This window comes from Anomaloglossus baeobatrachus, chromosome 11 (assembly GCF_048569485.1).
Source record: "Anomaloglossus baeobatrachus isolate aAnoBae1 chromosome 11, aAnoBae1.hap1, whole genome shotgun sequence".
In the NCBI taxonomy this organism is placed as follows: domain Eukaryota; kingdom Metazoa; phylum Chordata; class Amphibia; order Anura; family Aromobatidae; genus Anomaloglossus; species Anomaloglossus baeobatrachus.
In genome coordinates this window covers 153,669,072-153,682,010 of record NC_134363.1, presented here as the reverse complement: position 1 = coordinate 153,682,010, position 12,939 = coordinate 153,669,072, and the positions used below count along the sequence as shown (strand labels likewise).

The 12,939-nt window shown below is 43.2% G+C and overlaps 1 protein-coding gene across 1 annotated transcript in view; it reads right to left on the bottom strand.

Moving 5' to 3' along the window:
- The window catches only part of PRKCZ (protein kinase C zeta), a 192,016-nt gene that overhangs the window by 56,219 nt on the left and 122,858 nt on the right, over positions 1 to 12,939 (bottom strand). The window contains exon 8 of the mRNA XM_075328752.1: positions 6,936 to 7,017. Within this exon, the coding sequence (XP_075184867.1) occupies positions 6,936 to 7,017 (82 nt within the window). The remainder of the gene's footprint in view (positions 1 to 6,935; positions 7,018 to 12,939) is intronic.

The following is a 12,939-nucleotide window of genomic DNA, read 5'->3' as shown; positions in this document are numbered from 1 at the left end:
GGCTGTGTCGTTATCCTGCTACAAGTAGTCTGTGTGTGTCTTTGGACTAAATGAGAGTTCGAGAATAGGAACTGGCTGCATCGCTGGAGCAGGTCTTATAGGGCTGCATTGTAATCAGCTTTGGTTCAACCAACAAATGAGTCATTTCTAATTAGTGGCAGTGATCGCTACTGTGTAGCATTGATCCTCTATGGCTCCAATGGGTGTTTTTTTTCTTTAGTCTAAATTACTGCTATACATGTCTAAGGAGAAATTCCCAATTAATCTTATGCATGAAATAAGCCCTCGAGGTGTGCACTTGTCTTAGATTATTCATTGCAAAGCCATATTGATTAATTACTTTGCGGTAAAATTGGCCATGGTGTAAAATGCTGAAACGGGGACAGACGATAGTTAAGGACTAGTGATGAGCGAGCATGCTTGTAACTACTCGGTACTCGCACGAGTATCACTGTACTCGGGCTGCTCGGCGGGTACCGAGTAATTTTGCAATACTCGTGCTTTACTCGTGGTCTTCATTTCTGCATGTTGGCGCTCTTTTGAGAGCCAGCCCTCATGCAGGGATTGGCTGGCAGACCACTGCAATGCCACAGCCCTGTTAGTTGTGGAATTGCAGTGATTGGCCGGCCTGCACAGCGTGACCGAGCCTTTATACCGGCCGGCGCGCTGTGCTCTGTACACAGCCATCTCATATTCCCTGCTTTCCACGCCCACAGGCGCCTATGATTGGTTGCAGTGAGACACGCCCCCACGCTGAGTGACAGGTGTCACACTGCACCCAATCACAGCAGCCGGTGGGCGTGTCTATACTGTGCAGTAAAATAAATAAATAAATAATTAAAAAAACGGCGTGCGGTTCCCCCCAATTTTAATACCAGCCAGATAAAGCCATACAGCTGAAGGCTGGTATTCTCAGGATGGGGAGCCCCACGTTATGGGGAGCCCCCCACCCTAACAATATCAGTCAGCAGCTGGCCAGAATTGCCGCATACATTATATGCGACAATTCTGGGGCTGTACCCGGCTCTTCCCGATTTACCCTGGTGCGTTGGCAAATCAGGGTAATAAGGAGTTATTGGAAGCCCATAGCTGCCAATAAGTCCTAGATTAATCATGTCATGCGTCTATGAGACACCCTCCATGATTAATCTGTAAGTTACAGTAAATAAACACACACACACGAAAAAATCCTTTATTAGAAATAAAAAACACACACATATACCCTGGTTCACCACTTTAATCAGCCCGAAAAAGCCCTCCTTGTCCGGCGTAATCCAGGATGATCCAGCGTCGCATCCAGCGCTGCTGCATGGAGGTGACCGGAGCTGCAGAAGACACCGCCGCTCCGGTCACCTCCACACAGCAAATGAACACAGCCGCGCGATCAGCTGCTGTCACTGAGGTTACCCGCTGTCACCGCTGCATCCACCGGTGGCCGCGGGTAACCTCAGTGACAGCAGCTGATCGCGCGGCTGTGTTCATTTGCTGTGTGGAGGTGACCGGAGCGGCTGTGTCTGCTGCGGCTCCGGTCACCTCCATGCAGCAGCGCTGGATGCGACGCTGGATCATCCTGGATTACGCCGGACATGGAGGGCTTTTTCGGGCTGATTAAAGTGGTGAACCAGGGTATATGTGTGTGTTTTTATTTCTAATAAAGGATTTTTTCTGGTGTGTGTGTGTTTATTTACTGTAACTTACAGATTAATCATGGAGGGTGTCTCATAGACGCCTGACATGATTAATCTAGGACTTATTGGCAGCTATGGGCTGCCAATAACTCCTTATTACCCCGATTTGCCAACGCACCAGGGCAAATCGGGAAGAGCCGGGTACAGTCCCAGAACTGTCGCATATAATGTATGCGGCAATTCTGGGCGGCTGCTGACTGATATTGTTAGGCTGGGGGGCTCCCCATAACGTGGAGCTCCCCATCCTGAGAATACCAGCCTTCAGCCGTATGGCTTTATCTGGCTGGTTTTAAAAATGGGGGGAACCGCACGCCGTTTTTTTAAATTATTTATTAATTTTAATTATTAATTTTAATTATTTATTAAATAATTAAAAAAAACGGCGTGCGGTTCCCCCCATTTTTAAAACCAGCCAGATAAAGCCATACGGCTGAAGGCTGGTATTCTCAGGATGGGGAGCTCCACGTTATGGGGAGCCCCCCACCCTAACAATATCAGCCAACAGCTGCCCAGAATTGCCGCATACATTATATGCGACAGTTCTGGGACTGTACCCGGCTCTTCCCGATTTACCCTGGTGCGTTGGCAAATCGGGGTAATAAGGAGTTAATGGCAGCCCATAGCTGCCACTAAATCCTAGATTAATCATGTCAGGCGTCTCCCCGAGATTCCTTCCATGATTAATCTGTAAATTACAGTTAAAAAACACACACATCCGAAAAATCCTTTATTAGAAATAAAAAACACTAACAAAGTCCCTCATTACCAATTTATTAACCCCGACAAACCCTCCATGTCCGGCGTACTCCACGGACTCCGGCGTCGCGTCCAGCTCTGCTGCATGGAAGTGACAGGAGCTGCAGAAGACACCGCCGCTCCGGTCACCTCCACGCAGCTAATGAAGACAGCCGTGCGATCAGCTGAGCTGTCACTGAGGTTACCCGCTGTCACTGGATCCAGTGACGGCGGGTAACCTCAGTGACAGCTCAGCTGATCGCGCTACTCACCTCATTTGCTGCGTGGAAGTGACCGGAGCGGCGGTGTCTTCTGCAGCTCCGGTCACCTCTATGCAGCAGCGCAGGATGCGACGCTGGAACATCCTGGATGACGCCGGACATGGAGGGCTTTTTGGGGCTGATTAAAGTGGTGAACCAGGGAATGTGTGTGTGTTTTTTATTTCTAATAAAGGATTTTTCGGGTGTGTGTGTTTATTTACTGTAACTTACAGATTAATCATGGAGGGTGTCTCATAGACGCCTGACATGATTAATCTAGGATTTAGTGGCAGCTATGGGCTGCCATTAACTCCTTATTACCCCGATTTGCCAAAGCACCAGGGCAAATCGGGAAGAGCCGGGTACAGCCCCAGAACTGTCGCATATAATGTATGCGGCAATTCTGGGCGGCTGCTGACTGATATTGTTAGGCTGGGGGGCTCCCCATAACGTGGAGCTCCCCATCCTGAGAATACCAGCCTTCAGCCGTATGGCTTTATCTGGCTGGCATTAAAATGGGGGGGACCGCACGCCGTTTTTTTTTAATTATTTATTAATTTATTTTACTGCACAGTATAGACACGCCCACCGGCTGCTGTGATTGGGTGCAGTGTGACACCTGTCACTCAGCGTGGGGGCGTGTCTCACTGCAACCAATCATAGGCACCGGTGGGCGGGGAAAGCAGGGAATAGGAGATTGTTTAATGAGCGGCCGGCTTTTTCAAAATAGTAAAAGCCGCCGGTCACCTCCACGCAGCTAATGAAGGGAATAGCGCGATCAGCTGCTGTCAGTCAGGTAACTCCCGGCCACCGCTGGATCCAGCGGTGCCGCGATTAACCTCAGTGACAGCAGCTGATCGCTCTACTCACCTCAGTTGGTGCATGGAGCTGACTGGAGCGGCGGTGAGTAGCGCGATCAGCTGAGCTGTCACTGAGGTTACCCGCGGCCACCGCTGCATCCACCGCTGGATCCAGGTAACCTCAGTGACAGCTCAGCTGATCGCTATACTCATCTCATTAGCTGCGTGGAGGTGACCGGAGCGGCGGTGTCTTCTGCAGCTCCTGTCACTTCCATGCAGCAGAGCTGGACGCGACGCTGGAGGACTGTGGAGTACGCCGGACATGGAGGGTTTGTCGGGGTTAATAAATTGGTAATGAGGGACTTTGTTAGTGTTTTTTATTTCTAATAAAGGATTTTTCGGGTGTGTGTTTTTTAACTGTAATTTACAGATTAATCATGGAAGGAATCTCGGGGAGACGCCTGACATGATTAATCTAGGATTTAGTGGCAGCTACGGGCTGCCATTAACTCCTTATTACCCCGATTTGCCAACGCACCAGGGTAAATCGGGAAGAGCCGGGTACAGTCCCAGAACTGTCGCATCTAATGTATGCGGCAATTCTGGGCGGCTGTTGGCTGATATTGTTAGGGTGGGGGGCTCCCCATAACGTGGAGCTCCCCATCCTGAGAATACCAGCCTTCAGCCGTATGGCTTTATCTGGCTGGTATTAAAATTGGGGGGACCGCATGCCGTTTTTTTTAATTATTTAATTATTTATTTCACTGCACAGTATACACACACCGGCTGCTGTGATTGGTTGCAGTGAGACAGCTGTCACTCAGTGTGGGAGCGTGTCTCACTGCAACCAATCATAGGCGCCGAAAAGCAGGACAGCAGGGAATAGGAGATTGATTAATGAGCGGCCGGCTTTTTCAAAAGAGGAAAAGCCACCGGAGTTTGAACAGCTGTGCAGCGCCGCGGCAGTGATCGGGGAACGGTAAGTAAGAGAGAGGGGGGGGAACTGACCGACAGACTGTGAGAGGGGGACAGACAAGACAGAGAGAGACAGACCGACGGACTGAGGGAGATAGAATAAAAAAAAAAAAATGACCGACATCGCTAGTAAAAAGCACAAAACGTGCGTTTTGGACATCGGAGTGCCACACAAGGTTTTCATGTAAAATCTTTCATGTATTAATCTCAAAAAGTAACATACACCAGCTCTATCTCACTATTGGGTATGTGCCCTTAACATTTCCGCCATGAAAATTCATTTTGGTGTCATTTTGGAAGGTTTTCTGGTGAGTCCGTAAAAATGGCGTAAAACTCGGACAAAATTGTTCACATCTGTGACTTTTGAGTGATAAATGCTTCAAGGGGTCTTCCCCATGCTGATGCCATGTCATTTGAGCACTCTTCTGAGACTTTTGTGACATTTTTAGGGTTTCTCCATGCTGCCGGGGGGTCATTTCACAAAAATACTCGGGTCTCCCATAGGATAACATTGGGCTCGGTGCTCGGGCCGAGTACACGAGTATCTTGGGAGGCTCGGCCCGAGCTTCGAGCACCCGAGCTTTTTAGTACTCGCTCATCACTATTAAGGACATTTGCAACCAAGGCAGCATATATAATAAAATATCGATGTGTAGCCATGTTTGTGAGGTGAGGCTGCAGTGGCAGACAACCACAAGTGCCATGTTTGGTATGGCCATTAGGGGTCTTTTACAATGGCATGGTGGCTCAGTGCTTAGCATTGCAGTCTTGCAGCGCTGGGGTCCAGGGGTTCAAATCCCACCAAAGGACAACATCTACAAGGAGTTTGTAAGTTTCCTCCGGGCGCTTCCCAACTTCCTCCACACATTCTCCCAGCTTCCTCCACACATTCTCCCAGCTTCCTCCACACATTCTCCCAGCTTCCTCCACACATTCTCCAAGCTTCCTCCACACATTCTCCAAGCTTCCTCCACACATTCTCCAAGCTTCCTCCACACATTCTCCAAGCTTCCTCCACACATTCTCCAAGCTTCCTCCACACATTCTCCAAGCTTCCTCCACACATTCTCCAAGCTTCCTCCACACATTCTCCAAGCTTCCTCCACACATTCTCCAAGCTTCCTCCACACATTCTCCAAGCTTCCTCCACACATTCTCCAAGCTTCCTCCACACATTCTCCAAGCTTCCTCCACACACTCTCCAAGCTTCCTCCACACACTCTCCAAGCTTCCTCCACACACTCTCCAAGCTTCCTCCACACACTCTCCAAGCTTCCTCCACACACTCTCCAAGCTTCCTCCACACACTCTCCAAGCTTCCTCCACACATTCTCCAAGCTTCCTCCACACATTCTCCAAGCTTCCTCCACACATTCTCCAAGCTTCCTCCACACATTCTCCAAGCTTCCTCCGCACATTCTCCCAGCTTCCTCCGCACATTCTCCCAGCTTCCTCCACACATTCTCCAAGCTTCCTCCACACATTCTCCAAGCTTCCTCCACACATCCTCCAAGCTTCCTCCACACATTCTCCAGTTTCCTCCCACACTCCAAAGAGATAGTGATAGGGAATTTTGATTGTGAGCCCCAATAAGGACAGTATTGCTGATGTACGTAAAGCACTATGGAATATGTTGGCACTATATAAAAATAAAGATTATTATTAGGGATGATCGAATACTTCGATTATTCGGCTTCGCAAATATTTTCCGAATACCTCGCCGCTATTCGATGCGCAATGTAAGTCTATGGGAGGCCTGAATTGTTCCGAATAGTTGTTATTCGGGTTTCCCATAGACTTACATTGCGCAGCGAATAATCGTGAATAGTGGCGAGGTATTCGGAAAATACTCGCAAAGCCGGATAATCGAAGTATTCGATCATCCCTAATTATTATTCTTTCTGACCTAGGATTCCCGCTAATCACACGTTGATGGCCTGTCCTAAGCAGATGACACTGTTATTTATATGTTGAAAACCTAGGTCAAAAGTGGTCTAAAATTTGAAATAAAAATAAATGACCCTCCCTACTTTTGGGTGTGTCTCCTTATTTTCTGGAGGAGACCGTACTTGACCGATGCGTTAATCACCACTGCAGCCAATCAATGGTGACACAAGGAGACCACAGGGACTCCAGAAGCGTAAAAGAGGCTGGATCTGGTTTATGAATTAAAAAATTAAATAAAAATAAAATAAAGGAGGGTTGAACAATCCCAATAATAAACCTTTCATTTTGCCTAGGAATAGAGCAGACAATGACATTCTGTAATGAGTAAGTAAAAGGACAAAGTCGCTCAGCCATGTAGCAAATCTTTGGTATGTTCTGTCTCAGGATGACACCCGCAGTTCTCCTTAATGGCTTTCTAATTGCTTTAGGCAAAATGGGGGGGGAACCATCAGCACCACAGACAGTATAATTAAATTACGGCCATGTATCCTGACTGGCAGGTTATCCTCACAGACCCGTGCACAACTTACTTCCATCTGTTTCTTCAGGGGGGTTATCTCCCTCATCGCTTTTATCATCCACTGGCGGTTCCTGGAAAGGCATGACCGAATCCTGTTAAAGATACAAGTTACAGGTTATGGATTCTACTGACAAAGACGTTTACAAGCAATCATTTTATCACAAAAAAGGACAAAAAAAAAAAAAGAAAAGAAACAACCCTGCTCCGACTTTCCCTAGTGGTTGGAGAGACGCCGTATTAATGTGCCGGCCTCATCATGACAATGAACAGCTCAAGACGCATCTTCACATCTTTCGGAAGAGGTTCATGCTCCGGCAAATATAAGAACAGGAGAAGAACGTGGGCTGCATCTTAACCACCACGTCTGCTCCTTAACGGGACTCATCAGGGCAGCTGGTGTTCAGAAGCCGGATTCATGCACATTTTGATTATTAATGCACTCTTAACCCACATCTGGCTCTCCGAAAGGCAAAAGCAGAGACCGGCGGAGTGAGAAAAAGAAAAAAAAAGAAAAAAAAAAACAGCAATTCAGTTTCTTTTATATTGATGTAAAATTCAAGGTGATCGTTGGCAAAAAAGGTAGAGGAGAAGCCGGGGGACAGGATCAGACAGTGACAGCTCAGTGGGAAACCTGCAACGGTTATTAGCACCGACAGACAGAAAATAGGGGAACATATATAAAACTCTTCTACAAATGAGCAGCTGGGGTTATCGAGTGAAAGATTAGTGAACAAAACATGCAAAAATAAAACATTTTTGTTCGTATTTCAGTTCCCAGAGCTAGTATTTCTTGTGAGGCGCCACGTACCCCAGCAAGCCCTTCATTAAAGGGAATCTGTCAGCAGGTTTTTGCTATGTAAGCTGAAGCCAGCATGCCGCAAGGGTTAATACAGAGACTTCAGGGATGCCTGTCTTGTCACAGTCCGATCGGTTGTTTATTTGCTATTTTTCTTTAAGCAGCAGGACCCTTATCATTGCTCGGACTACAAAGTCACGTGCATGGCAGTCCAGCACGCCCCCTCTTCTGGTTGACACCCCACTGTCTGCTGTGGGTGGGGACAGACAGCTCTCAGCTTTTCTACATGGCCAAATCTAAAAATTCTGATGGGTCTCTGAATGGCTGTGCCCAGTAATTTAGGGGAATCTGTCAGCAGGATTTTGCTTTGTAATCTGAAGACATCATGCTGCAGGAGTCAATACAGAGATTTCAGATATGCATCTCTTATCACACACTGTTATTGTTTACTTGCAGTGTTTTATCTTTAGGAGATTATAATTGCCGGCTAAGGTCAGCTAGTCTGGCACTTCCCTGGTGTGATTAGCAGCTCACTGTGTATAGACATTGTACACAGAGAGCCTTGGAGTGGGTGGAGGCAGCTTTCTCTGCTCTACTGCATTGCGAAAGCTAAAAACTTTGTGTTACAACTGTTGCACACAGTAATCTAAGTGATACATCATTGAATTCAGGATCTCTGCCCCTACATTATGCTGCTCTCAGATGATTTAGCAAAAATCTGCTGACATATTTCCTTTAAGCCTGGCATATCCAACCCCAGTCTTAGTGATTTAGTCTTTTCGTGCTTTTTGAGATTCCAGACGTCATCAGTGACCATACACTCTAGATTCTTCCTGACGCTGTTCCTCTGGTGTGGCCATCTTTATCCTTGTGCGGAGTATTCATGTATTTTTCTCCAACTGGGAATGCTCTTTGCATCACATTGTACTTTTGTGTTAGGCTTCCTTTCTGCTACATACCAAAATAGAAGGCGGCTCACCAGGAAAATGGCGTACGAGTGTCCACCGCAGCTCGAAAAAGTAGCTGGACATAGATATCGTCAGATAAAGGAGAACATGTAGCATTACATTTGCAATCATACTTTTGCAGAAACTGACACTGACGCTTGTAAAAGCCAAATTTTTCAATTTTTTTTTTTTTTACACCAATTTTTTAGTATTATACGTAATGTTTGCTCACACTTAAGTGATTGCATCTCAAGCTATAATAATGATATTTCCAGTATTAGCTGCAGGTGTTAAGACGTGACAGCATAAGACGGTGCCACTAGGTAGAATTGTATTTTGGCAATGCAGCATCCTGTGCAATTGTTAGAAACAGATCTTGTCCGTAAATGTCATGAGGGCGCCACCACTTATACAAATGAGAGGGTTTGGAGATAAAAAGGGAGAACTCAATTCTATTTCTACCAAAAGGTCTATCAATGGTTTACACCATTTATTGCAACTTTTTGCCAAAGCTTAAAAATGATTAGAAAAAAAGAGAGCTTGTTTAATTCTCTGGTGTAAAGTAAACCTCTACCCCCAAAAATTGTTATCTTTTTAGATTCATATGTCCTGTCCCTTTAAGAAGGGTTTACAGCACTGTCATTATCATCAGAGGCAGGCAGGGATATAAAGTTAACCGATAACACCTTTATACTTCGTTTAATTCTCTGGTGTAAAGTAAACCTCTCCCCCCCAAAAATTTATATCTTTTTTAGATTCATATTATTTATCATTTCAAGAAGAGTTTACAGCACTTTCATTACCATCAGAGGCAGGAATATAACGTTAACCGATAACATCTCTATACGTTGTCTAATTCTCTGGCATAAAGAAAAACCTCCCCCCCAAAAAATGATCTTTTTTAGATTTATAATTCCTGTCCGTTTAAGAAGGGTTTACAACACTTTCATTATCATCAGAGGCAGGCATATAACATTAACCGATAACGCCGTTATAAGTCGCTGATGACACAGGATCCATCAATCACAAAAGATGATATCACAGAGGATCCAGTTTCCACTTCATAATGATCTTTGCACATGCTCATTAGATGCTTCAGTAAAAAAGAAAGGATCAGAGTCAGTCTATTGCTGCTAATGTTCATGTGCATTTCCTTAAACTGCAGGAAATTAGAGGTGTAAGTAGCCAGTGTGAAAAATTGGAAGATTTCAAAATTTTAATAAATAAAAACTGATATTGAAAAAAATACATTGGCAATTTTTGGTTTAAAAATACAAAATTTAGCAAAAAGAAGATTTAAAAGTAGGTAATTTCGTGATGCCATTTCCTTTAAGTAAAGCAGATCAACTCATTATACCATCGATCAGCACTTGGAAACGGGCAAAAATTTGCCCTAGTAAAAGGAGCCTTACTACTTTCTATGGTGTGATGGAAAAAAACCCAAAAACACCACTATATGAAATGTTATGGTATAAAAACGCACAATACACATACATTTGACTTTACACCTTTTGCATATGACCACAGTGTATATATATAAAAAAAAAACGTTACTACAGTCTGAAAATCGTTTTAGCATTATTTTTAAGGTCATTTTTTAGCTTCATTAAACACAAGTGTCTGCTGAAGTGCTCCGCGATAAATTTTACCAGTCTTGCCAGCATTCAGGGTGCCTCTTCGCAGAGCTGAGGATGAAGAAGTCTTGCCTTAGGCTGGCCGATAAATTTAAATGTACCAAGTAATAGTAACTAGGAACCTTGTGTTCAGTTTTGTAAATTTTGCTGAAGCGCAGTAGATTAATGTATAATATTTGGATGTGTGGTCAAGGTCTTTTTCTATAGCTATGGTACAAGTAACAGCTAATAGACTATAAACAATTGGGCAGACCACGCTTTACTCTGCAGTGACATTCTAAAATGTCAACACAAAGTAAACAGCTTGCAGGAGATCGTGCAGCTACAAGTGTGGAGAGTTAGCTGACAGACACAGCGAAACTCCCTGCAAAACAGCCAACTATTAATATAAATTCGGAAAGCACCGACAATGTTTCTTCCTTCAGACCCACTGATCATGTGATGGTTGTAGGGCGTGAGCAAGGTTTGCTGAGTTCTTGGAGGCACATTCAGCTGTGTTATGCAGAAACGAATCTGAAATTCCCCTGTAACTAGGGCCAACATACCAGCCCCAGTTACAGGGGAAATCAGCAATGAACAAAATGTATTTATATGTTAAAACATGTTTTAAGTCCTAATTGATTGTGAGCCCCAAAGGGGAGAGTGTTGCCGATGAAGAAATTAAAGTGAATAAATACTATTATTGGTGTACAGTGTGCAAAATAAATATATAAAAAAATTATACTCTTCTAGTCCAAAATTGATGCTCCTCCTAGATCTCTACCGCTCTAATCTTTTTGTGGTGGTAAAAAAATTGTGAGAAATAAATTCGTGTCTATTTTTGTTAACATTTTCCCGATATATGTAAAAAATAAAATAAAAATTAAGCTGCATGTCTCCTTAAAAAAAAATATAAAAAAAATAAGCAAGCGCTATTTCAATGTCTGAACAATATTTTTTTTAGAGAAATGTATTTGGGGCTAAAATCCTTTTTGCAATTGATTCTCAGTCAATTCATTCTGCAGCTGTAATTGCCTTCTATATAGTTTCTGTAAAACACTGGCTAACACCAGCTCAATTGCAAAAATTATTTTTAGCTCTTACTACATGGACTTACGAAAAAAAAAAAAAAAAAAAAAATTACCCAAAAGGTGGACAAATAGTGATGAGCAAGTGTGCTCGTTACTCGATTAAGCATCAGAGTTTAAAAGATGCTTACGTTTACCATTGACTTCATTATACTCGGTACTGCATTTGTGCCCGAGAATCCCGATGTTCGATTGGGTAACCAAGCAGTGGTGAGCAAGCTCGCTCTTCACTATGGACAACCCTTATTTTATTTTTTTTATGATTCAATAATTTTTTTATTAGGTTTTCAAAGTTTATACATAAAACAGTTCTAACAAAAACAATAAAACAGAATGTGCTGTATAGCATTACTTCATGCTATATCAAACAAATAATAGACATATACAAAAGGAGAAACAAACAACAGGTAAAAACTATGACATACAGTTGGATTAAGAATTTCCATAGTATGATTTTCAAATAATAATAATAATAATAATAATAATAATAATAATAATAATAATATTATTATTATTAATACATTATTTGAAAATCAACCCTTATTTTAAAAAAAAAAAAAAAAAAAAAAACATCAATATTTTTTTCTTTTCCATAGGTTCAAATCTGTGCAATTAAAAAAAAATGTTTTTTGCAGAAATTGATCCACCCAGAAAGGGGGATTTGATTGAGTGATTGACTTCATTTTGTGCTCCACATTAGGTTGGGGTGCTCTGACATTTTGCCATTTTAACAATCTTATAGTTTGGGGTTTTTTTTAACCCAAAGAGAGATATTAGTTTGGTAGGGACCTAACAAAGAGAGGTCACCTTGCCGTGGGCTGTTGGGCTCACATAAATCTGGCCATTTTTGTGTGCTAAGTATCTCAATTTTTGAATATTTTTCATAGCAGTAATGCATGTCTATATTCCCTTAGTTATTGTTCCACATGTCTTAGCACTACAGAGTGCAACTGTCTCCTTTTTGTTACTATGTTTCATGTTCAGTTTGGACCTGTTCGCACTAGAAAAGTAACATGTGCCATCAGTCTTTTTCTTTTTCTTAGCTTATTTTGACAGTTATAGTAACTATATCATGATATATCAGACAGGGCCGGCCGTCGTCGTGCGTGGGCGTCATTTGCACTTTCTAGGGTGCCCACCTCCGCGATACGGCAGGGTACCTAATGGGGTTGAGTTTCATCCCATAGTGGCGAACCATTAGACTTTTCCATTACACTGTACAACCTATGCTCCCCAGAAGTAGAATACTATTTTTTTTTTTTTAACTATTATTTTAAACTATTACACTCCTTTTAATGCATATGTAATGTTTTAAAAGTATACTTTTTTTTTTTACGTGAATCAAAAGGAAAACAGTGGCGGAGACATGGAAGTCAAGCACCAAGTCTCTGAAATCAAATTTTGATGGTTTGTTGTTGCACAAAGAGGCTGCTGGAAAGTCATCCTGGTACAAAACCACACACAAAAAAAAAAAAAAAAAGCAATCCTGCTTCTCAGACTCCCGGTTGCCACTTTAATGAGCTGCTATGGTAACACTTTATACTGGACGGGAAAAGTCACGATTCTCGTT